Raw genomic sequence first — 24,682 nt, 5'->3', positions numbered from 1 at the left:
GGTGACTCATACCTGTAATCCTAGCACTCTGGGAGGCTAAGGCGGGCGGATCACCTGAGGTCAGGAGTTCGAGTCCAGCTTGGCCAGCATAGCAAAACCCTGTCTCTACTAAAAGTACAAAAATTAGCCGGTGTGGTAGCACACTCCTGTAATCCCAGCTACGCAGGAGGCTGAGGTGGGAGAATAGCTTGAACTTGGGAGGTGGAGTTTGCGGGGAGACAACATCACGCCACTGCACTCTAGCCTGGTGACACAGCAAGACTCTGTCTCAAAAAAAAGCAAAAAAGACTTTGGCTTTAAACAGAGAAAATCTACACACACAGCAAATTCTTGTTAGAGTTTTAAGATTTTGAAATTGCCACTATAGGAAATGGCAAGAAGAAAAACAGAAGAGGCATAGAAGCAAGAAAATCGATTTTTAGATTCAAATCCTTATTCATTTAAACTGGGACCTTTCTGCAGCTGTAACCATGGCAACCAATAGAGGCTGCTAGTCTTGAAGGCTGAGTTACAACTGGCAGGGAAAACCAACTTGCACAAAAATGTCCCCCAACATTAGCCCTGTGAGCAATCCTGCGCTGTTATAGCAAAGGTGGAAAATCCCAAAAGAGTCTTTGGACAGTGTGCGGGGGAAGATTTTTCTGTCCCCTCAACATAATAAAAACCATAGTATCATAAGCTGCTTGGCTTAAAACTGTCCCACATGATCATAATCATCCAGCATTTCAGGACTGCATAAATGGTCTTCTCTCCGCCACACCACTGTGAGGTTAAACAAGAGGTTAAACACTGTGTGTGTTTCAAGGGGGCTTTGTAAGCCCTGTGTGTCCGAGAATCTACAGCCTCCAGCAGGTAGGACCTCTGTGGGGTGTGCCTGGGACCCCGATTATCATCACTTAGAACACTGTGTCTATAAAAAAATATCTTCCAAACTGTAAACAAAAAATACACAGATGGGCCTTTGGAAGAAAAGCTGTTTGCACCAGGAAGGCAGCTTGTCACATGGAAACGGCAGGAATACTTAGCTTGGCCTAATCCACCTGGGGAGAACTCCTTATCTTTTGGGCCAGTTCTTTGCCTCTCATCACGACACAGACTTACAAGGGCACAAGAAGAAAGCATCTCCCTTACCTCAAACAACATTTCCTTCACATTTCTAATCTTTATACCTGAGAAACCTCAGGGCTCCTGACGTATCAGCATCAACTCTAGCTTTGTGTTTTAAAAAAGATAATCTGTGAACTCATAAAAGCTTTTTAGGAGCTATTTATATGTGCATCAGCAGTGAGCACTTTGTGATAAAAAGCTATATGCTGTGTCAAGTACAGCTCGTCTTTGATCTGTCCTAAACCTGCCCTCAGGGTTCTGGGCGTCTGAGGTGGAGCAGCAGGTCCAGGCTGACCCTGGGTACTCTTTCTGATTGACAACCTGTCCCAGAGGGAAAGGCTCTGATTTGGGTCCTGCTAACATCCTCTGATCCTGCTTTGTCTTCCTTGAAATGCACAACTCCAGTCACATGCACTGTTCCAGAGGCTGACATGCCACAGCTTTGTACAAAAGGATGCTGTTACCTGTTTTGCTTTTCATGCCCTCCCTTTCCTGGCATTTTTGCACAAAATAGCATATGCAAGTCTCCCATGAGGTTTAAATCTCCCTGCAGCCCAAACCAGTTAGACTGGAGCATATGAAAGGAGGGCGTGGGAGAACACCAGTGATGCTTGTGATTTATACGAGTTTAGCGCCCTCTCCCACCCACCACTCTGCTCCAGTCAGCTCTAGACACTCTTCATTTTAGGAATAATGAATTTGAGACTCAGAGACATGAAGTGATTTGTCCAGTGAAGAACCAGGATCCTTTAGAACCTTGATCCTTTTGGCTCCTTGTCGAAAAGCTCTCTTTTCCATAGCCCATGCTGACTGGACCCAGTGTGGTGTCCGTGGCAGGGAAAGGGTTTTACTAGTTGAGACAGAAACTCCAGAAGGGAGTATCTCTTACTATCAAACAGGTGCTCGCTGCCCTCCTTTAGCAAGCAGCTGATGTTGAGTGGGATGAAGAGCTGGGCACGAAGCGGGTCGCCATACAAGTAACTGGGCAGTGCAAAAGGCCCTTCCAAAACCGGGACCAACAAAAAGCCACAGGAGGTGGCCTTCCGATGCCAACCTTGGACCTGGTGAAAAAGTACAGAAACAAACAATATCATCTCCAAGTTCTTTCACACAAGAGAAAATACCTCCCCCTAAGGAGCAAACCCACCAGAATGGTGGCATGCATATTGATTGGCATGTTTATTTATTCATGTTTGCTGACTGCAAATTAGTCCTGAACAGGCAAAAATGCAGTTTACTTTTTTTTTTTTTTTTTTAATAGCCATGTGTCACTATAAAAAATGCAGTTTAACATCCTGACTGGAAAAACTGTGAGCTAAGCACACAACTTCTCTTTACGGCCCAAACTTTTGCATCTTCAGTGTTTCCTTAAGAAAGAACAGTCTGCAGAGAGCTGAAACCCTTCCTATTCTAGAGGATATTGGAGAAAGGACACAGGATAGAAGTAAAGTCCTTCTAATTTTGACTTTTTTTTTTTTTTTGAGACAGAGTATTGTTCCGTCACCCAAGCTGGAGTCAGTGGCCAGATCTCAGCTCACTGCAACCTCTGCCTCCCAGATTCAAGCAATTCTCCCGCATGAGACTCCTGAGTAGCTGGGACTACAGGCGAGCACTACTATGCCCAGTTACTTTCGTATTTTTAGTAGAGATGGGATTTCACCAGTTGGCCAGGCTGGTTTGAACTCCTGACCTCAGGTGATCTGCCCACCTCAGCCTCCCAAAATGCTAAGAGTACAGGCATGAGCCACTGCTCCCTGCCCAATTTTGTACTTTACCAGGAATTTAGTAAGTTCAGAGTATCACGAAGGAAAACAACTCACTCAGGCTAGCAGAGGGGAATGTAACGTAGAATGGGAAATGACTATGGTGGCTTCTAATTATGGTAAGCCCTGACCTGACAGAGTGAGAGCCACTCTCTGACAGACTCCCAAAGTCTATCTGGGAGATGAGAACAAAAGTTACTGGGGCATAAAGACAAATCTACCATCAATAACATTTTCTTAGAGAACAGTAGCAATTTTCTAGTTCTCGAGATATTCTTTTTAACCGTAAAACTGATGTTTGTTGTTTTTTTTTTTTTTTAAAGCTGACCAACGTGGCTCTGGCATACTGATTTTTGCGTCAAGTATTCTTTCCAAAAAAATACAGCTGGGGTCATACCTTGACTTAAACAAATGATTAAGTAAAAAATTAAAGGGTAGCACTCTTATCTTTTCTCTCAGGAACATTCATAACAAAAATAACAAAAAGCCAAGATCTCGGTTTGACCAAAATAATTCCTAAGTCTTGGCTAAAACCCTTTTTATTTTATATAGTATTTGTCCCAATAAAATCTGATTTTTAACAACTGTGGACATTGCCTTAAAATAATAATTAACTTAAATACATTAAAGTTTTAAAAGCATAATAAAACAATGATAAAGAGATTAGCCGCTTTCAGTGGGTTTTACATGAATAGATGTGAAAAGTGTACTTTATGGATATAGTTGCTAAATTCCTGTAAGGAAATGAACACTCTTTTTCCTGCCCAACTGTAGCTATATGTGTGTGTGTGTGTCTACGAATGCTGTGGTCATACTGTTTTAGGATATGCTTATCTGGTCGGGCAAACAAGGAGAGAGCTTATGCCTATTGGGTCAGAGAGTTAGTTTTATCTGAAAGGAGTGGTCATGCTGGTATCAGTGAGCTGGGGAAGGGCTGGTGTCCTTTGTGAGCTGAGCAGAAGGAGCAGTGGGCTATTTTTACTGGGACCTTAAGGATGGTCCCTAGATGAGAGTCTTTCCAAGGGTGGCGTCCTTGAAGATGCTAATGCCATGTGGAGGCAGAGAGAGACCCAGACAAATCTTTTCCCCTGGATATCATGTTTTGTGGGACAAAACTTAGCCTATGAGCTCGGGACAAACACACACACACACAAAACATGCCAGTCCATGGTGTATTCATTTCTCTTTGCTTATCTCCTAACTTTTAGTGAACTCATTTTGAACTTCCCAGCTGCTCTCTACTGTGTTATTAGATTGCTGGGCTGGTGTTGAGGGAAGCGAGATTCAGCAGAAGCCACAGAAGAATATTATTTTTGGCTATACTGGAGAGTGTATAAAAAGGAGTAGCAGACTATCAAGATGGTTAAGAAGATCTCCTGGAAGATACTGACAACTTAGCTAAGGAATGGGCATTGGGATGACTGATGATCAGGGATGGCTTCTTAGTGTAGGAGCAAAGAATGGCCTGATTAGAGATGCAGGCCAGGATGAACTAGGAGAAAGAACAGCCAGGAAGACCAGTGAAAACAGGGCTTCTCAACTTTGGCACTTGTAACATTTTGGGCTGGTTAGTTCTTTGTTGTGGGTGCTGCCTTGTGCCTTATAGGATGATGAGCATCATGCTGGTCTCTACTCGGTAGACACCAGTAGCACCCACCTTGCCCTCACCGCTCTCCCCCACCTTTTTTTTTTTTTAAGATGAAGTCTCGCTCTGTCACCCAGGCCGGAATGCAATGACACAATTTCGGCTCACTACAACCTCCATCTCCTGGGTTCAAGCGATTCTTGTGCCTCAGCCTCCCGAGCAGCTTGGACTACAGGCATGAGCCACCACGCCTGGCTAATTTTTGTATTTTTCTTACAGACAGGGTTTCACCATGTTGGCCAGGCTGGTCTCCAAACTCCTGATCTCAAGTGATCTGGCTACTTTGGCCTCCTGAGGTGCTGGGATGACAGGCGTAAGCCACCACGCCCAGCCATTCCTTTCTGTCTTCAGATATTGCCAAATGATCCCAGATGGCAAAACCACCCCTGAGTTCAAAGTTCAAAGCAGCGATGTTCATTAACAGGGGATTGGTTAACTATGATATAAACAAATACTCTGCAGCCCTTAAAAAAATGAGGCAAAACAAAAACAAAAATAAAAATCTCAATAACTTTTAAAAAACCCAAGGTAGATTTATTTGTACTGACATGGAAGATATAGGTAATAGAAAAAATGCAATGTAAGTAGCATGTATCTGATGCTACCATCTCTGTTGAGAAAAAAAAGGAACGTAATGTTGTTATAGATGCTTAGAATCTCTCTGGATGTTTACTCAACAAATTGGTAATGGTGGCTGCTTTTAGAGGAAAGTCCCAGAGAATGAGAGTGGGAAAGAGACTTACTTTTTACTCTAAACCAGTGATTCTCAACAGGGAGCAATACTCCCCCTTCCTGGCAATAACTGGAGACATTTTGATTACCACACCTGGCAGTTAGTGGGTAGAGGCTAGGGATGCTGCTCAATTTCCTATAAGGTGCAGGACTCCCCCACAAAGAATTATCTGGCCTCAGATGTCAACAGTGCCAACACTAAGAAACCCTGATTTTACCCTTTTTGATTGCTTGAAATTTTTACTATGTTTAAATTTTTTAAAAAGCCTACTCCCATAGTCCAATGGTAATAAGAGCCTGAACTAAAAAATTAAAGTGACATGAATCACTCACCAAGCATCTCCATGCCCCATGAGGTGAGTCAAAGGACCCACAATATACATGAAGGTTCTCACCATCTCGAAGAGTACTGCTGCGGTCACTGCCATCCAGTGAAGCTTGATCTCAAAGGCTGCGTTCAGAGAAAAGTTGCCATGGTAGTAACAGCTGCACCACTCCAGCCGGTCTGTGCGGTTGTTCACGTCAACATCCAGGGTCACAGTCCTCTGCTCTGGGACAGTGGCAGCTATGTCAGCACACAAAAGGGACCCCAAGAGAATGAGAAAAGGAGTGGGATGAAGAAGAACAAACAACTAAGTATCCAGACATGAAACTATATACAAGTGTCTAAAAGAAAACTGCAGATTCTAGAAGTTTGCTGGAAATCATCTAGACTAGAGATCGGGAAACTTCTGTAAAAGGCCCCCTAATAAATATTTTACATTTTGTGGGACATATGGTTTCTGTCGCAACTACTCAACTCTGCTATTATAGTGCAAAAGCAACCATGTATGATACATAAATGAATGTGCTTGGCTGTATTCCAATAAAACGTTATAAAAGCAGACTGAATTTTAGGGCAGTGAAACTATTCTGTATGACATTATAATGTTAGATATGTGTCACTGTACATGTGTCCAAACCTATAGAAGATATAACACTAAGAATGAACCCTAAAATGTAAATCATGGATTTTGGATTATAATGATGTGTCAATGTAGGCTTATGGATTATACCTTATAAAAAATGGACGATTCTGTCTGGGGATGCTGATAGTGGGGGCAGCAGGTTGTGGGGGTGGAGGTCAAGGAACGTACAGGAACTGTCTTTCTTTTTTTGAGATGGAGTATTGCTCTGTCACCCAGGCTGGAGTGCAGTGGTGTGATCTTGACTCACTGCAACCTCTGCCTCCCAGGCTCAAGTGATTCTCCTGCCTCAGCCTCCCAAGTAGCTGGGATTCTAGGTGTGCACCACCACATTCACCTAATTTTTCTTTTTTTTTTTTTTTTTAATTTTTCTATTTATAGTAGAGACAGCGTTTTTGTTGGCCAGGCTGGTCTCAAATTCCTGACCTCAGGTGATTCACCTGCCTCAGACTCCCAAAGTGCTGGGATTAGAGGGTTGAGCCACCAGGTCCAGGCAGATATATAAGAACTTTCTATTAAATTCTGCTATGAACCGAAATCTGCTCTAAAATAAATAAAGTCAATTGTAAACAAACAAATGGTGAGCAAGATCTGGCTGCTTAAGCCGTAGTTTACCTCTCTCTAACTAATCCAACCCCTTCATTTACAGATGAGGAAATGGCAGCTGTGGGAAGGAAGATGCCTTGGCCAAGATCATGGAATCAGAACCTCAGCCAAGCTAAACCCCAGATCTTTTTATTTTAGTGACCTATGAAGAAACACAGTAAGCAAACAGCACAGACCACCAGTGAGAAGTCTTGCTTTTCAGGTTTCAACCCAGGAAGACAGTCGTTTTACAATCTTTTCTCAAGAAATGAAACCTTATAATGAAGTTTAACAGCCTGTTCCATCACTGACATGTTGTTCAAGGATGCTGGGTCAGTACCAAACTTACTCATCCTATCTAGGACTTCTGCTCAGAAATCCTACTCAACTCAAGACATGATGTTTTAGAGATGTGTCAGACAATCAAGTTCCTGACCATACAAAAGCCCTAAAATAGGCTCAGAAGCAAAGAAAAGGTTAGACCTCTGTGCAGCTTGGTGGGCACTGCTAGACCTAGGGCTTTTTTTTTTTTTTCTTCTTTCCCTCAAGCACAGTCTCAAGAGATCCTGCGAACACATGCCACCAGACCTAGTGTTTCTGTAAACTATAATCTACCTCCTCTTCCTTACCCCCATGAATTCAATGGTTTTTCTTTTCCTTTTTTTTTTTTTTTAGATGGAATCTCGCTCTGTCGCTAGCTGGAGTGCAGTGGTGCGATCTCGGCTCACTGCAACCTCCGCCTCTTGGGTTCAGGCGATTTTTCTGCCTCCCTCCTGAGTAGCTGGGACTATAGGTACATGCCACCACGCCCAGCTAATTTTTGTATTTTTAGTAGAGATGGGATTTCACTGTGTTGGCCAGGATGATTTCAATCTCGACCTCATGATCTGCCTGTCTTGGCCTCCCAAGGTGCTGGGATTACAGGTGTGAGCTATTGTGCCCGGCCCCAGTGGTTTTTCTTTGGCTGAAGCAGTCAGTTTAGCTCAGGGTTCTGCAGACAGAACCCCTGAGTGGGTTTTTCCTCACTGACTGTGATAAATTGCTCTTGAGTCAGCAATTTTAATGAGCTTCTGTTGTAAGGCAGGAGAGGTCCAGCTAGGTCACTAATGGCATTCGGGTGAACTGGTATTTGGCTAGCAGATGTACCACTTACCATTCTCTCAAAACCAGACTAATTCCAGGCAGTGTGGTTAGCAAGATGAACATGAGAGCAGGGATTAACCAAAAGTTGACAGAAACTGGAGAAAGAAAATGCCTGAAAGAGCAGCTGAGAGCTAAATTAATTGAATGTGGCTGAAAGGATGAGCTGATAATGTAAAGATAATGATTTTAAGTGATATGATTTGCTTTTTGCTTTTGCATTAAGAGGTAATTAAAGAAAAAGGACTAGACCACATTACTGTTGATACCACATTACTATCTGGTAGCTGAAATCACTCCAAAAGGCAGAGCCCTAGTACCTGACAGTCTAAAGAAGGAGCTTCTACAAAAAATAAAAGCATTCCTGGCCAAGCACAATGGTTCACGCCTGTAATCCCAGCACATTGGGAGGCTGAGGTGGGCGAATCACGTGAGGTTGGGGGTTCGAGACCAGCCTGACCAACATGGAGAAACCTCGTCTCTTAAAAAAAATTTCAGGCCAATATCCATGATGAACATAGATGCAAAAATCTTCAATAAAATACTGGCAAACCGATTGCAACAGCATATCAAAAAGCTCATCCACCATGATCAAGTAGGATTCATCCCGGGGATGCAAGGCTGGTTCAACATACGCAAGTCCATAAACGTAATTCACCACATAAACAGAACCAAAGACAAAAACCACATGATTATCTCGATTGATGCAGAGAAGGCTTTTGACAAAATTCAACAACCCTTTATGCTAAAAACCCTCAATAAACTAGGTATTGACGGAACGTATCTCAAAACAATAAAAGCTATTTACGACAAACCAACAGCCAATATCATACTGAATGGGCAAAAACTGGAAGCATTCCCTTTGAAATCTGGCACTAGACAAGGATGCCCTCTCTCACCACTCCTATTCAATATAGTACTGGAAGTTCTAGCCAGAGCAATCAGGCAAGAAAAAGAAATAAAGGGTATCCAAATTGGAAAGGAGGAAATCAAATTGTCTCTATTTGCAGATGACATGATTGTATATCTGGAAGACCCCATCATCTCAGCCCAAAATCTCCTGAAACTGATCAACAACTTCAGCAAAGTCTCAGGATACAAAATCAACGTGCAAAAATCACAAGCATTCCTATACACCAGTAACAGACTTCAAGAGAGCCAAATCAAGAACGAACTGCCATTCACAATTGCTACAAAGAGAATAAAGTACCTAGGAATACAACTAACAAGGAACGTAAAGGACCTCTTCAAGGAGAACTACAAGCCATTGCTCAACGAAATAAGAGAGGATACAAACAGATGGAGAAACATTCCATGTTCATGGTTAGGAAGAATCAACATCGTGAAAATGGCCATACTGCCCAAAGTAATTTACAGATTCAACGCTATTCCCATCAAGATACCAATGACCTTCTTCACAGAACTGGAAAAAAACACCTTAAACTTCATATGGAACCAAAAGAGAGCCCGCATAGCCAAGTCAATTCTAAGCAAAAAGAACAAAGCGGGAGGCATCACACTACCGGACTTCAAACTATACTACAAGGCTACAGTAATCAAAACAGCATGGTACTGGTACCAAAACAGAGATATAGACCAATGGAACAGAACAGAGGCCTCACAGAAAATACAACATACCCACAACCATCTGATCTTCGACAAACCTGACAAAAACAAGCAATGGGGAAAGGACTCCCTGTTTAATAAATGGTGTTGGGAAAACTGGCTAGCCATGTGCAGAAAGCAGAAACAGGACCCCTTCCTGACACCTTACACCAAAATTAACTCCAGATGGATTAAAGACTTAAACATCAGACCTAATACCATAAAAACCTTAGAAGAAAATCTAGGCAAAACCATTCAGGACATAGGTGTAGGCAAGGACTTCATGACCAAAACGCCAAAAGCAATGGCAACAAAAGCCAAAATAGACAAATGGGACCTAATCAAACTCCACAGCTTCTGCACAGCAAAAGAAACAGTCAGTAGAGTGAATCGGCAACCAACAGAATGGGAAAAAATTTTTGCAGTCTACCCATCTGACAAGGGGCTGATATCCAGAATTTACAAAGAACTAAAGCAGATCTACAAGAAAAAAACAAACAAGTCCATCCAAAAATGGGCAAAGGATATGAACAGATACTTTACAAAAGAAGACATACAGGAGGCCAACAAACATATGAAAAAATGCTCATCATCACTGGTCATCAGAGAAATGCAAATCAAAACCACATTGAGATACCATCTCACACCAGTTAGAATGGCGATCATTAAAAAATCGGGAAACAACAGATGCTGGAGAGGATGTGGAGAAATAGGAACACTTTTACACTGTTGGTGGGAATGTAAATTAATTCAACCATTGTGGAAGACAGTGTGGCGATTCCTCAAGGACCTAAAAATAGAAATCCCATTTGACCCAGCAATCCCATTACTGGGTATATATCCAAAGGATTATAAATCATTCTACTACAAGGACACGTGCACACGAATGTTCATTGCAGCACTGTTTACAATAGCAAAGACCTGGAACCAACCCAAATGCCCAACGATGATAGACTGGATAGGGAAAATGTGGTACATATACACCATGGAATATTATGCAGCCATCAAAAACGATGAGTTCACGTCCTTTATAGGGACATGGATGAACCTGGAAACCATCATTCTCAGCAAACTGACACAAGAGCAGAAAATCAAACACCGTATATTCTCGCTCATAGGCGGGTGTTGAACAATGAGAACACATGGACACAGGGAGGGGAGCACTACACACTGGGGTCTGTTGGGGGGAAATGGGGGAGGGGCGGGGGTGGGGAGGTGGGAAGAGATAGCATGGGGAGAAATGACAGATACAGGTGAGGGGACGGAAGGCAGCAAAGCACACTGCCATGTGTGTACCTATGCAACAATCTTGCATGTTCATCACATGTACCCCAAAACCTAAAATGCAATAAAAAAAAAAAAATACAAAAAAAAAAAAAAAAAAAAAAAAAAAAAAGCATTCCTTGCTCAGCACGTCAGTCTTTAAGACTGAACTAGATTGTGTTGTTCTGTGGTTTTATTTTTGAAAGTAATACTTGCCATAAAATAAAAAACAATTTCCAAAATAAAATTCTTTTTTGAGACAGACCCTCACCTTGTTGCCCAGGCTAGAGTGCAGTGGCATAATCTCGGCTCACTGCAACCTCACCTCCTGGGTTCAGGCAATTCTTATGTCTCAGCCTCCTAAGTAGCTGGGCCTAGAGATGCATGTCAGCACGCCCAGCTAATTTTTGCATTTTTAGCACAGATGGGGTTTCCCCATGTTGGCCAGGCTTGTCTCAAACTCCTGGCCTTAAGTGATCTGCCCACCTTAGCCTCTGAAACTGCTAGTATTATAGGCATGAGCCACATACCTGGCCAAAATCCCTTTTTGTATGATGGTAGATGGTTTTCAGTAGTGATGTCTACATTGTATTGATTTTTCCCTGTAAATGTATTATTATAACAAATATCTCATGAATTGAATTAAAAAAAAAAAACAACTTTTTTCAGAGTTGGAAGATCTAAGCTCTGCCATTTAGTAACCACACATCTCAGAGAACACCGCTTCACTTCTCCTGGTTTAGCTCCTTGACTATAAACTGAGATGTGCCAGCCCAGCTGTTTCACAGAGAAGGGATAAGGATCAAGTGAAGCATGGATGAGAAAGGAGTGTGGACTTCCTCTTTTGCCTTTTCCAGCTACCTCACTTGTAACTTTCCTCCTTTTCTTCTGTTCCTGCTAGTCTTTTCTCCCAATTTAGGCCATGACTTCACCAACTCTCAATGAGAGGCCTATCTGTGCCTCCCATGGACACTGCTTGGCTGTCTGTGACATTTAAGGCTAAAGAACCTGGTCATTCCAATGCTAAAAGGCTCATCAAAACTAGATTCTGTCTCTGTGTTCTGGATTCCTGATACTGCCAGAATAAACCTTTACTTAGCCAAAATCAAAAGAAGTTTTGCCCTCTGGTCTCGGAAACTGTTTCTTCCCAAATGAAAAGCCTATGTCACAAAGACAAGGATACTCAATAAATACCAGCACTGGCCTCACGCATCTCAGCAGAGGAGAAAAATGCAACCCCAATGCAATGTAACAATCAGAGGTGCCTAGGTAAGGAACAAGCAGTCTTGGGAGTAAGTGCCATGTTGAGGGGTGTTTTCCAAGAGAAGCTGGTTCCCCACTTATCAGGAGTACTGCAGAAAACATTCAAGTGTTAGGGTTTGGACAGAGGTGCTCTAAATTCCCTTGTGACCCCAAAATCCAGTGGGCTTTCAAGGAAAGGCTGGGCCAGGTGCAGTAGCTCACATCTGTAATCTTAACACTTTGGGAGGCTGAGGTGGAGGGATTGCTTGAGTCCAGAAGTTCAAGACTAGCCTGGGCAACAAAGGCCCTGTCTCCACAAAATATCAAAAAATTAACCAGGCATGCTGACACATGTCTGTGTTCCCAGCTACTTGGGAGGCTGAGGCAGGAGGGTCACTTGAATTCAGGAGGTTGAGGCTGCAATGAGCTAGGATTCTGCCACTGCACTCCAGCCTGGGCAACAGGGAAAAAGACACTGTCTCAAAAACACAAACAAGGAGCTGGGCATAGTGGCTCATGCCTATAATTTCAGCACTTTGGGAGGCCAAGGTGGGTGGATCACCTAAGGTCATGAGTTTGAGACCAGCCTGATCAACATGGTGAAACCGTGTCTCTACTAAAAATGCAAAAAAATTAGCCAGACATAGTAGTGCACGCCTATAATCCCAGCTACTTGGGAGGCTGAGGTAGGAGACTTGCTTGAACCCAGGAGGTGGAGGCTGTGGCAAGCTGAGATGACGCCACCACACTCCAGCCTGGGTGACAGAGAAAGACTCTGTTTCCAAAAAACAAACAAACAAAACCAACCAACCAACTAAAAAAAAAAAAACCCAGCAACACAAACAAAACAAGGCTGAGAAGGTGAAGGTGTGTGAATGGGCTTAAGGGCTACTAGAGTCTCAGATGCTCCTGCTGCTTCCCAGGTTAGCAGCCCAGAGTGACCAGGATAGGGAAGTAGGAGCCACCATGAGCAAAGCCAGACAGGGCCATGCGTCAATGTCAGGCACTTCAAAACAGACATCCAGTGTTAACTTCCAACTGAGTGTCCTAAGTGTTTAAAAAGGAACATGTTGCCCTGGTGCGGTGGCTCACATCTATAATCCCAGCACTTTGGGAGGCTGAGGCAGGGGGATCACGAGGTCGGGAGTTCAAGACCAGACTGGCCAACATGGTGAAATCCCGTCTCTACTAAAAAAAATACGAATATTAGCTGGACATGGTGGCTCGTGCCTGTAATCCCAGCTACTTGGGAGGCTGAGACAGAAGAATTGCTTGAACTGAGACCTGAGAGTTAGAGGCTGCAGTGAGCCAAGATTGCACCATTGCACTCCAGCCTCATGGGGCCCCAAGTGTGCAGTGTGGGGTCGGGGAAGGCCTCACTCACACATGATTTTGGACAAGAGACTTGAAGCAAGTGAGGGGCATCTTGGGGAAACAGTGCACCAGGCAGAAGGAAGGCACTGGAAGCAGAGATGTGTGTGGCATGTTCACAGACACCAGACACAGACGGAAGCCAACATGGTGCAGCGGAATGCACAGGAGGTGGACAGGAGATGAGGCAGAGAATGAGAGGACCACATCCTGGGGGCCTTTCGGGCTGCTGAAGACTCTGGCTTTGGTTTCGAGTGAGCTGGAAACCACAAGAGGATCCTGCCCAGAGGAGGAACATGATCTGACTTCCACTTGAAGGCGTCTCTCTAGCTTCTGTGTACAAAGCAGCTTATAAGGAGCAGGAGCAGAAGCCAGGAGGCCAGTCCAGAGGTGAAGCAGCAATGCAGATAGGAGATGAAGGTGGCTTGAACCAGGATCATAGAGGAGACAGTAAGGAATGGTTAATCCTGAATCAATATTGAAGGTAACTAAAAGGAAAACAGAACTTGCTAATAGGCTGGATGCAGAGCATGAGAAGGCAGCTGAGTTTTCCTACCTAAATGACTAGAATGAGAAGACAAGACTAAGGCACTGCAGGGGAACAGCAGGGTTGGGTCTAAACACTGTACATCCAGTTCTTTAAGTGACCATGCCGAGTAGGTAGCTGGAAGTATGAGTCTAGAATTGGAGATGTGGGCTGAGATGGAGATAGAAATTGGGAGTAACCAGATCTTGGGGTAGTAAAAGTCACCACACTGATGACACCCTTTGGGGCATGGAGATAAGGGTGGGCTGAGGCCTGGATGCTGTAATATTAAAAGATTATGTTGCTGAAGAGAAACCAGCAGAAGAAACTGATTTTAAAACAAAGGAAGAGAGCCAAGGGAGCAGTGCCTCGAGAGTCAAGCAAGGTAAGGGTTTAAAGGAGGAATCAGAGGTCATTTGACAAATGCTGCTGCAGGCAAGGAGGACCAGGACTGAGGACTGGCAGCCAGGCTAAACAACATGGGCTCCCTGCATTGGGAAGGTTGTTCCAGTGGAGGGAATGGACGGAAACCTGATTTGAGTTTTGCTTTTGCCAGCAGAAGAGCATGTGCCTGTCATAGATTGATGGGATGCTTTAGCAGAGAGGGAAAACTCAGGGAGAGGAGATGTTTGCCAAAGTGCTCTACCGAGTACTGCGAAGGCCGGGGTCTTGTGTGCAAGTGAGATGCTGCATCAGGGGAAGGCAGAAGAGTGGAGACAGACACAGCTACTGGGTGAGGGCAGATGGCAGGTGGGAGTTTTCTTCTGACCGTTTCAGTTTTCACAGTGACACAAGATGCTGATGATGAGGGTGGGAAGCAGGGCTCAAAGCTGTGTAATGAGGTTTGGTGGCTCAAAGCTATATAATGAGGGAAGTGAGATGTGAGGTGGGAGAGGGAGAATGACAGCAAGATCAGCTGGTTACAGGTCCTGCTGGAGGTGAAGGCGGGACTGGAGGGAGTGCATTGGGAAGACCAGTGGGGATGGCACAGAGAGGAAGAAAGGGCACACCAAGAAAGCTGTGGTTCTGTAGCAAGGGCCTGGGACCTGAGTGTCCCTCACCACTGAGGCAGGAGTCACTCCTGGAACTAGGCTCCTATACAAATCATCCAAAGTCCTGAGAGGCTTTTGTCTCCTTGGACTGAAATGTAGTATGCTTGGAGCTCAGAATTCAGGGCCAGGCAGTCCTGAGAATAAACTCCAGCTTTAGCACTTAGCAGCTGCAGAGCTTTGGGCAAATTACTTCACCTCTCTTCGCCTCACAGTTTCCTAAACTCTAAAGCATAAATTGTAGTACCCATCAGGAGACTGAAGTAAAGATTAATGAGATGATTTTCTGCTCTGTAGAGGGCCTGACACATACATTTTCTACAAGTCATGGCATTAATGTTGTTATTACCACCACACCACATCAGGCAGGACTGAAGCAACCATCACTGGCACCTCTGAAAGCACAAGAGGAGCCCATGGGCCAGAGCAGAGCGGTGAAGTGTTTCCTTCTAACATCTCAGCTCCAGCTCTGACCAACCAGTCTACCCTAAAGCTCTGAAAGCACGACCTTATCACGCATCAACTTGACATCTGCTTAGGGAAGTTACTGATGGGCTTCAAAGTCTCTCAGGTTTTGCTCTAATCTTTGCTTCTGATTGGAATTCTTCAATTCCCCCTAGGACAGCAGTTCTCATCTGGGTCAATTTTACAAACCTCCAGGGAACATACAGCAATGTTAGGAGAAATTTTATCTTACTGGGTGGGTCTGGGGGTGCTAATGAGTAGAAGCCAGGGATGCTGCTCAATATCCTCCAGTGACTGAACACTTCCCCACAAGAAAGAATGATCTGGCCCAAAACGTCAGTAGTGCCAAAGTTGAGAAACCCTGCTCTAGGGTTTTGTATGATCTACTGGAGAAGATTCACATTTGAATAATTTCTTTTGTTGAACACTTTCAAATAAAGGAAGAACAAACCAGGCGTGATGGCTCCCACCTGTAATCCTAGTACTTTGGGAGGCTGAGGTGGAATTTGGGAGGCACCCGGGAATTTGAAACCTGCCTGGGCAACACAGGGAGACCTTCTCTCTATTTTTGAAAAGAGGAAGGGAGTGGAGGGGAATGGAGGAGAGGAGAGAAGGAAAAAGAAAAAGAATGAACAGGTCAGGCATGGTGGTTCACACCTGTAGTCCCAGCACTTTGGGAGGCTGAGGCAGGTGGATCACGAAGTCAGGAGTTCAAGACCAGCCTGGTCAAGATGGTGAAACCCATCTCTACTAAAAATACAAAAAAAAAAAAAAAATTAGCCAGGCATGGTGGCAGGCACCTGTAATCCCAGCTACTCCGGAGGCTGAGGCAGAGAACTGCTTGAACCTGGGAGGCAGAGATTGCAGTGAGCCAAGATTGCACCACTGCACTCCAGCATTGGCAACAGAATGAGACTCCATCTCAAAAAAAAAAAAAAAATGAACAAATGACAGTAACTTCCCACCTTAAAAGACCAAAATTTGCCGGGCATGGTGGCTCAAGCCTGTAATCCCAGCACTTTGGGAGGCCGAGGCAGGTGGATCACGAGGTGGAGAGATCGAGACCATCCCGGTCAACATGGCGAAACCCCGTCTCTACTAAAAATACAAAAAATTAGCTGGGCATGGTGGCTCGTGCCTGTAATCCAAGCTACTCAGGAGGCTGAGGCAGGAGAATTGCCTGAACCCAGGAGGCGGAGGTTGCGGTGAGCCGAGATCGCGCCATTGCACTCCAGCCTGGGTAACAAGAGCGAAACTCCGTCTCAAAAAAAAGAAAAAAAACCACCAAAATTTAACAGATTTATTTTGCAAAACATTTTGCTAAAATTTCTTAGTACATTTGCTGCCATTAGCTGCCCCCAATTCTCTGCCTCTAATCTGGGGTGTTAATGAGGGATCTGTAAACACACTTGCAAGAAATCAGTGGAGTAAATACATTCTATGTGCTGGCCCAAGGGCCTCTCACTACGAGGTGTCACTTGGGTTTGTGGCATTTATTTGAAATTTATTTTTTGAAAGGAAGAAATCTTTTTGCTTTCTTCAGCTCTCAAATAAATTATTGCCATGCATGATCCAATATTTGCTTAATGTAATGCACTGTGTCTTTTTCTCAGAAAGTAACCTCGAAGGGAGTGGAAAGTTGACTTTTCAACTCTCTTTTTGGTAAGTTCAGGCTTAGTTCCTTGTTCTGCAGAGATGAAAATTCTTAAGTTTTATCTATGAGGAAAAAGTAGACTTTAAAACTTCGCTACTAAAAATAAACTTGATTTTGTGAGAAAAATGGTGTTAAGCTGTTTCTTGAGAAGTTTCTCATATGCAATCTAGTGCTGTAAGTGAATGACTAACACTGTACTTATCAAGTTCTTGTGTTTGTTATATTTGTAACAGGTTTTCCCCACTCCACCTTTGTTGCTGGACTATTGGCTTCTGCTTTCCACTGACGTCAGAGTAGTTACCTGTCCTTTTATTTGCTATTTCTTCTTCTTCTTCTTTTTTTTTTTTTTTGAGACAAGACAGAGTTTCACTCTTGTTGCCCAGGCTGGAGTGCAATGGTGTGATCTGGGCTCACCACAACCTCCACCTCCCGGGTTCAAGTGATTCTCCTGCCTCAGCCTCCCAAGTAGCTGGGATTATAGGCATGTACCACCACGGTGGGCTAATTTTTTAACAAGGTTTTTTTTTTTTTTTTTTTTTTGAGACGGAGTTTCGCCCTTGTTACCCAGGCTGGAGTGCAATGGCGGGATCTCGGCTCACCGCAACCTCCGCCTCCTGGGTTCAGGCAATTCTCCTGCCTCAGCCTCCTGAGTAGCTGGGATTATAGGCACGCACCACCATGCCCAGCTAATTTTTTTTGTATTTTTAGTAGAGACGGGGTTTCACCATGTTGACCAGGTTGGTCTCGATCTCTCGACCTTGTGATCCACCCGCCTCGGCCTCCCAAAGTGCTGGGATTACAGGCTTGAGCCACCGCGCCCGGCAAGGTTTTTTTTTTTTTTAAATTCAATAGGCAAAACAGAATGGCCCAGCTAATTTTTTACATTTTTTTGTTTTTAGTAGAGATGGAGTTTCTCCATGTTGGTCACGCTGGTCTCGGACTCCTGAATTCAGATGATCTGCCTCAGCCTCCCAAAGTGCTGGGATTATAGGCGTGAGCTACCACGCCTGGCCTATTTCTTTTTTTTTTTTTTTTTTTTTTTTTGAGATGGAGTCTCACTCTGTCTCCCAGGCTGGAGCTCAGTGGCACCATCTCAGCTCACTACAACCTGTGCCTCTTGGATTCAAGTGATTCTCCTGCCTCAGCCTCCTGAGTAGCTGGGATTGCAGGCACCCGCCATCATACCAGCTAATTTTTATATTTTTAGTAGAGATGAGGTTTCATCATGTTGGCCAGGCTGGTCTTGAACTCCTGACCTCAAGTGATCCTCCTACCTCAGCCTCCCAAAGTGCTGGGATTATAGGCAAGAGCCATCACACCTGGCCTTATCTGCTATTTCTAATAGGCCCTTCCAGGACATAAAATCATAAGGTTGCTGCTTGCTATTCAAAGGCCTTAGGTCTCAAGCCCTGGTATTGCTCTAGGTAGTTAGGTTGCTGGAGGTGAGCACCCCAGGATAAGAAGGAGGATATGGCTTCTTTAACCCCAAAAAACATCAAGGAGGTAGACAGTTAGAAATGCACGGAAGGGAGAAGGGCAAGTCATGACTGCCTGACGGAGAGGAGGAGGAGCTGTTCTTTTCAAGGTTCTGCCCTATCCTCCCCACCCCACTGGTCTCGGACTCCCGAATTCAGGTGATCACTTCTCACATACAGCACTGGGCATTGCTGGAGTGAGCCACACCCAGATCCAAACAAATCTCAGGATCTGGAAACTTTTTTTTTTGAGACAGAGTCTTGCTTTGTCCCCTAGGCTGAACTGCAATGGTGCAATTTCAGCTCATGGCAACCTCCACCCCCTGGGTTCAAGTGATTTTCCTGCTACAGCCTCCCAAGTAGCTAGGATTATAGGCGTGCGCCACCATTCCCGGCTAACTTTGTATTTTTAGTAGAGACGGAGTTTCTCCATGTTGGTCAGGCTGGTCTCAAACTCCTGACCTCAAGTGATCTACCCACCTCGGCCTCCCAAAGTGCTGGGATTACAGGCATGTGCCACCTATGCCTGGCTAATTTTGTATTTGTATTAATTAATTAATTATTTTTGAGATGGAGTTTCACTCTTGTTGCCCAAGCTGGAGTGCAATGGCATGATCTCAGCTCACTGCAACCTCTGCCTCCCAGGTTCAAGCAATTCTCCTGCCTCAGCCTCCTGAGTAGCTGGGATTATAGGCATCCACCACCACACCCAGCCAATTTTTTGTAGTTTTAGTAGAGATAGGTTTTCATCATGTTGGCCAGGTTGGTACTGAACTTCTAATCTCCGGTGATCGACCTGCCTTGGCCTCCCAAAGTGCTGGGATTATAGGCATAAGCCACCGCGCCCAACCTAGTTTCGTATTTTTTTTTGAGACGGAGTTTCACTCTTGTTACCCAGGCTGGAGTGCAATGGCGCGATCTCGGCTCACCACAACCTCTGCCTCCTGGGTTCAAGCAATTCTCCTGCCCCAGCCTCCTGAGTAGCTGGGATTACAGGCACACACCACCATGCCCAGCTAATTTTTTGTATTTTTAGTAGAGACAGGGTTTCACCGTGTTGACCAGGATGGTCTCGATCTCTTGACCTTGTGATCCACCCCCCTCGGCCTCCCAAAGTGCTGGGATTACAGGCTTGAGCCACCGCGCCCAGCCTAGTTTTGTATTTTTAATAGACAGGGTTCCACCATGTTGGTCAGGCTGGTCTTTAACTCCTGACCTCAAGTGATCCACCTATCTTGGCCTCCCAAAGTGCTGGGATTACAGGCATGGGCCACTGCACCCAGCGTGGATCTAGAAACTTTGATAACCATTAACATCTCCTTTTACCAGCTAGGAAAAGATTCCAATTAGCTGGGTTTTTACAGGCAAACAAAGCAGAACATGGAATTTCCCTTGAGTTTGGTTTATGTTCTATTTGCTTTCTTCCTTTCAGAGAGTTTCGGGATCCTCCAACTTGCCCGAGATAAATCCCATGGTCCTTGCCCAGAGCAGGTATTTTCTAAAGATGTTCACATTTCTTGGCTCAAGCCTGTAATCCTAGCACTTTGGGAGGCCGAGGTGGGTGGATCACGAGGTCGAGAGATCGAGACCAACCTGGTCAACATGGTGAAACCCCGTCTCTACTAAAAATACAAAAAATTAGCTGGGCATGGTGGCACGTGCCTATAATCCCAGCTACTCAGGAGGCTGAGGCAGGAGAATTGCCTGAACCCAGGAGGCGGAGGTTGCGGTGAGCCGAGATCACGCCATTGCACTCCAGCCTGGGTAACAAGAGCGAAACTCCGTCTCAAAAAAAAAAAAAAAAAAAAAAAAAAAAAAGATGTTCACATTTCAACTCATCAGTCAGGCCCTCTAGGGCAGAGTTCACCATTTCCTATCAGAGGTCATCAACTTTTCAATAAGCAGGTGTTCACCCCATCTTATAGCTACAAGAATGGTGGAAAGGAGGGAAGTATTTCAATTTACATCCTTCAATATGGAAGGACATTTGGAGAGGAAAGGAAGAGGAGAGAGAGACTCTTGCTCTGCATGAGTGTCTGGAATGGATGGCCCTTTAGGTTCCATCCTCTTCTGAGACTGTAGGATGCTATGGTTGTAGGGAAGGCCTCTGGCAGGAACTAGCTGGTGCAGTGAGCACTATCTCTCACTGTCTCACATCTCCTATATCCTATGGAACTCTGGGGAAAATTGGCCACATATTTCTTCTCTCCTCTCCGAGAAGGTCTGGCACTATGTTCTGATTTGAGAGGTGCTAAATACCGTCTGTTGGTTGGGACAATCATAAAGCCACTCAGCCAGTGAAGTCAGCACGGGAGCCAACAGTGCCGATAGACACAGTGGCTAGCGTGACAGCCTCGGCAACTCTAATCCTGGTTCATGTGGCACCATTCCCTTGGCTGGCCACCACCTTCCTGCAGCCACCCACTGGCACACCCCCAGACCTTGTCTGGGTCGAGCATGTACCTAAAAGTGCGGCTGCCTGGCTCCGTCCTCCAAAACTTCGGCTAAAGGAGCTGTGCCTACTTGCATAAGAAGCTGGCCGGCTGGGCAGCCAGGGCAGGAGAAAGGCAGGAATCTCAGAGTGCACGAGCTCTTCTGCCACAAAGGCCACCTCAAACCACTTGCGCTGGAAGCTGGCAAAGTCATCCACTCCTGCTGTGTGCCAGGTGGTGGCCGGCTGCTGCATGGCCACTGGGAAAAGAAGAGGGGAGAGGAGTATTCAACACAAATGCTTATTTTCTTAATCATGCATGCTACGACCTGATAAACCTTAAAAACAGGCTAAGTAAAAGAAGACAGACACAAAAGGACACATGGTGTATGGTTCCATTTATATGAAATGTACCAAATAGGAAAATCTTTGAGACAGAAAGCAGATTAGTGGTTGCTGGGGGTGGGAGGAGGAGTTGAAAGGTGATTGCTAAAGAAGATGGGGTTTCATTTCAGGGTGATGAAAATAGTCAGGAACTAGATGGCTGTGATAGTTGTACAACACTGTGGATGTACTAAATGTCCTCAACTGTTCATTTTTATTATTTTAAATTTATTTATTTTTTCTTCTTGACAGGAGCAGTGGCCAGAAAACTGTTCATTTTTAAATGGTTAATTTTATATCATGTGAACTTCACTTCAATTAAAAAATGCATATATTTGTGTGTGTGTGTGTGTGTGTGTATTTATTTATTTAATTTTATTTTTTGAGATGGAATCTCATTCTGTCACCTAGGCTGGAGTGCAAGGGCATGACCTCGGCTCACTGCAACCTCTGCCTCCTGGGTTCAACCAATTCTGTCTCAGCCTCCCAAGTAGCTGGGATTACAGACATGGGCCACCACATCTGGCTACCTTTTGTATTTTTTTTTTTTTTTTTTTTGAGACGAAGTTTCGCTCTTGTTACCCAGGCTGGAGTGCAATGGCGCAATTTCGGCTCACCGCAACCTCCGCCTCCTGGGTTCAGGCAATTCTCCTGCCTCAGCCTCCTGAGTAGCTGGGATTACAGGCACGCACCACCACGCCCAGCTAGTTTTTTGTATTTTTAGTAGAGACGGGGTTTCACCATGTTGACCAGGATGGTCTTGATCTCTCGACCTCGTGATCCACCCGCCTCGGCCTCCCAAAGTGCTGGGATTACAGGCTTGAGCCACTGCGCCCGGCCTGTATTTTTAGTAGACAGGGTTTCACCATGTTGGCCAGGCTGGTCTTGAACTTTTAACTTCAGGTGATCTACCTGCCTTGGCCTCCCAAAGTGCTGGGATTACAGGTGTGTGTTGCTGTGCCCATCCTTAAAAAATATTTTATACTCAGTTTATTTCTATTTTTCTTTTAGAGACAGGGTCTGCACTGCTTTGCCAAGTCTTCAGTGCAGTGGTGCAATCATGGCTCACTATAACCTCAACGTCCTGAGCTCACGCAATCCTCCCATTTCAGCTTCCTGAGTAGCGGTGATGACAAGTGTGTACACCCACGCCCAGCGAATTTTTTTTTCTGTAGAAATGGGGTTTTGCTATATTGCTTGACCAAGCTGATCTTAAACTCTTGGCCTCAAGAGGTCTTTATATCTCAGGCTTCCAAGGTGATGGGATTATAGGCATCAGCCACTACCACACTTGACCTTATGATCAGTTTCATACCTCAGATTTCAGAATATATAACAGTAACCTGGTATGTTTTCAACTTGCAGGTAAGACAGGTATCTACTGGTCAAATTTAGAATTTAAAGGGATAAGTGTCAATGGATATACTAGTGGCTACAAGGAAAAAAAATCCCACACAGTTTCACTTCTGTTATATTCTTAGACAAGATAGAATGGAGAATGGCACTAGCTGCTTCATCTCATGTATGATTCTTTAAACCCAGAGGCCAAGAAATCATTTTTTCTGCAGGATAGGAGTCACTTCCAGAGGTCTCCTTGTGCTGTATGTGTATTGGAAATGGTTTGCTGTTTTTTTTTTGGTTTTTTTTTTTTGAGATGGAGTCTCACTCTGTCACCCAGGCTGGAGTGCAGTGGCTTAATCTCAGCTCACTGCAACCTCCACCTCCTGGGTTCACACGATTCTCCTGCCTCAGCCTCCCGAGTAGCTGGGATTAAAGGTGCCCACCACCACATCTGGCTAATTTTTTGAAGTTTTAGTAGAGACGGGGTTTCACCATCTTTGCCAGGCTGGTCTTGAACTCCTGACCTCGTAATCCACCTGCCTCAGCCTCCCAAAGGGCTGGGATTATAGGTCTGAGCCACTGCACCCAGCCGGTCTGTTTTGCTGCTGCTGTTGTTTTTGAGATGGATTTCACTCTGTCGCCCAGGCTGCAGTGCAGTGGCACAATCTCGGTTCACTGTAACCTCTGCCTCCTGGTTTCAAGCGATTCTCCTGGCTAAGTCTCCCAGGTAGCTGGGATTACATGCATGCACCACTACGCCCAACTAATTTTGTATTTTTAGTAGAGACAGGGTTTCACAGTGTTGGCCAGGCTGGCCTTGAACTCTTAACCTCAAAGGTGATCTACCTACCTCGGCCTTCCAAAATGCTGGGATTACAGGCGTGAGCCACCATGCCCTACGAGATGCTGATCTGAATCCTAGATGCCTCCAGTTATACAAGCCAGCTCTAATCATGCTAAAAAAAATTTTCCCTTTGGGTAATTACTTTCTCTCATTATTTAAAAAAACAAACAAAAGCAAAAAACCCCACAGATAATTAATACATAACTTGAAAAACTTGCTAGGACTTGATGGTCTTTCTAATGGAATAAATGGAGTCTGGACTAGAGATCCAGCAAGTAAAAAGTGCTATAAATCAGAGTGGAGCCCATGATATTATAATCAGAACCACCTGGGCTGGGTGGGAAAGGGGGTGGGGTCTCTAATTAAAAATAGCTACCAAAAGATGATGTGTGGGAATTTCCTCACACCATGTCCCTTGGCCTCTTCTAGCTTTATCTTTCACCCACACTGTTCTCACCAAGAACACACTGTAACTTAAGAAACCCTTGTCACTCTGGCTATGCTTAAATTAAGTACAAAGGCTCAAGGAAATTGACAGATCTGTCAACTTAGAATACAAAGTCACACATGCAGCTCAGGAAGCACCATCATGTGAAAGAGCAAGTCACCAGGAAAAACACTGGGCCCTGTGGGCAACCGCATTCGCCTTGGCTCTGACCTCGGTCGGGCTCTTTGTCCGTTACTATCTTGTAGAAATAGAAGCCGTAGATGAAGGTCCGCCAGGCTTCGCCAGATGCGTGTGTGATGAGCTGCTCTTCCAGCATTTTCTAGGAGAGACATTGAAACTCTGAAATTCCTGCAGAGGGACATCTTGAAGGGGCAGCCCTCAGTCATGCTCTGGAGACAAGGGAGTGACAGGAGCACTGAGGAGACCCTACCTCCACCCCCATATTAGACATGTTGTACTTGATATAAATTATATATATATATATATATATATTTTTTTTTTTTTGAGACGGAGTTTCGCTCGTTACCCAGGCTGGAGTGCAATGGCACGATCTCGGCTCACCGCAACCTCCGCCTCCTGGGTTCAAGCAATTCTCCTGCCTCAGCCTCCTGAGTAGCTAGGATTACAGGCATGCACCATGCCCAGCT

At 44.8% G+C, this 24,682-nt stretch overlaps 1 protein-coding gene across 14 annotated transcripts in view; it reads right to left on the bottom strand.

Moving 5' to 3' along the window:
* DEPDC5 (DEP domain containing 5, GATOR1 subcomplex subunit) overlaps positions 1-24,682 on the bottom strand; it is a 166,584-nt gene that overhangs the window by 7,782 nt on the left and 134,120 nt on the right. For all 14 annotated transcript variants that reach the window (XM_074390966.1, XM_074390965.1, XM_074390970.1 and 11 more), the window contains 4 exons: positions 24,246-24,354; positions 21,051-21,278; positions 5,643-5,812; positions 1,997-2,168 (listed from right to left, as the gene is read on the bottom strand). In XM_074390966.1, the coding sequence (XP_074247067.1) occupies positions 1,997-2,168; positions 5,643-5,812; positions 21,051-21,278; positions 24,246-24,354 (679 nt within the window). The remainder of the gene's footprint in view (positions 1-1,996; positions 2,169-5,642; positions 5,813-21,050; positions 21,279-24,245; positions 24,355-24,682) is intronic.

Source organism: Saimiri boliviensis, chromosome 21 (genome assembly GCF_048565385.1).
Source record: "Saimiri boliviensis isolate mSaiBol1 chromosome 21, mSaiBol1.pri, whole genome shotgun sequence".
Classification (NCBI taxonomy): domain Eukaryota; kingdom Metazoa; phylum Chordata; class Mammalia; order Primates; family Cebidae; genus Saimiri; species Saimiri boliviensis.
This window is presented reverse-complemented; position numbering and strand designations above follow the sequence as displayed.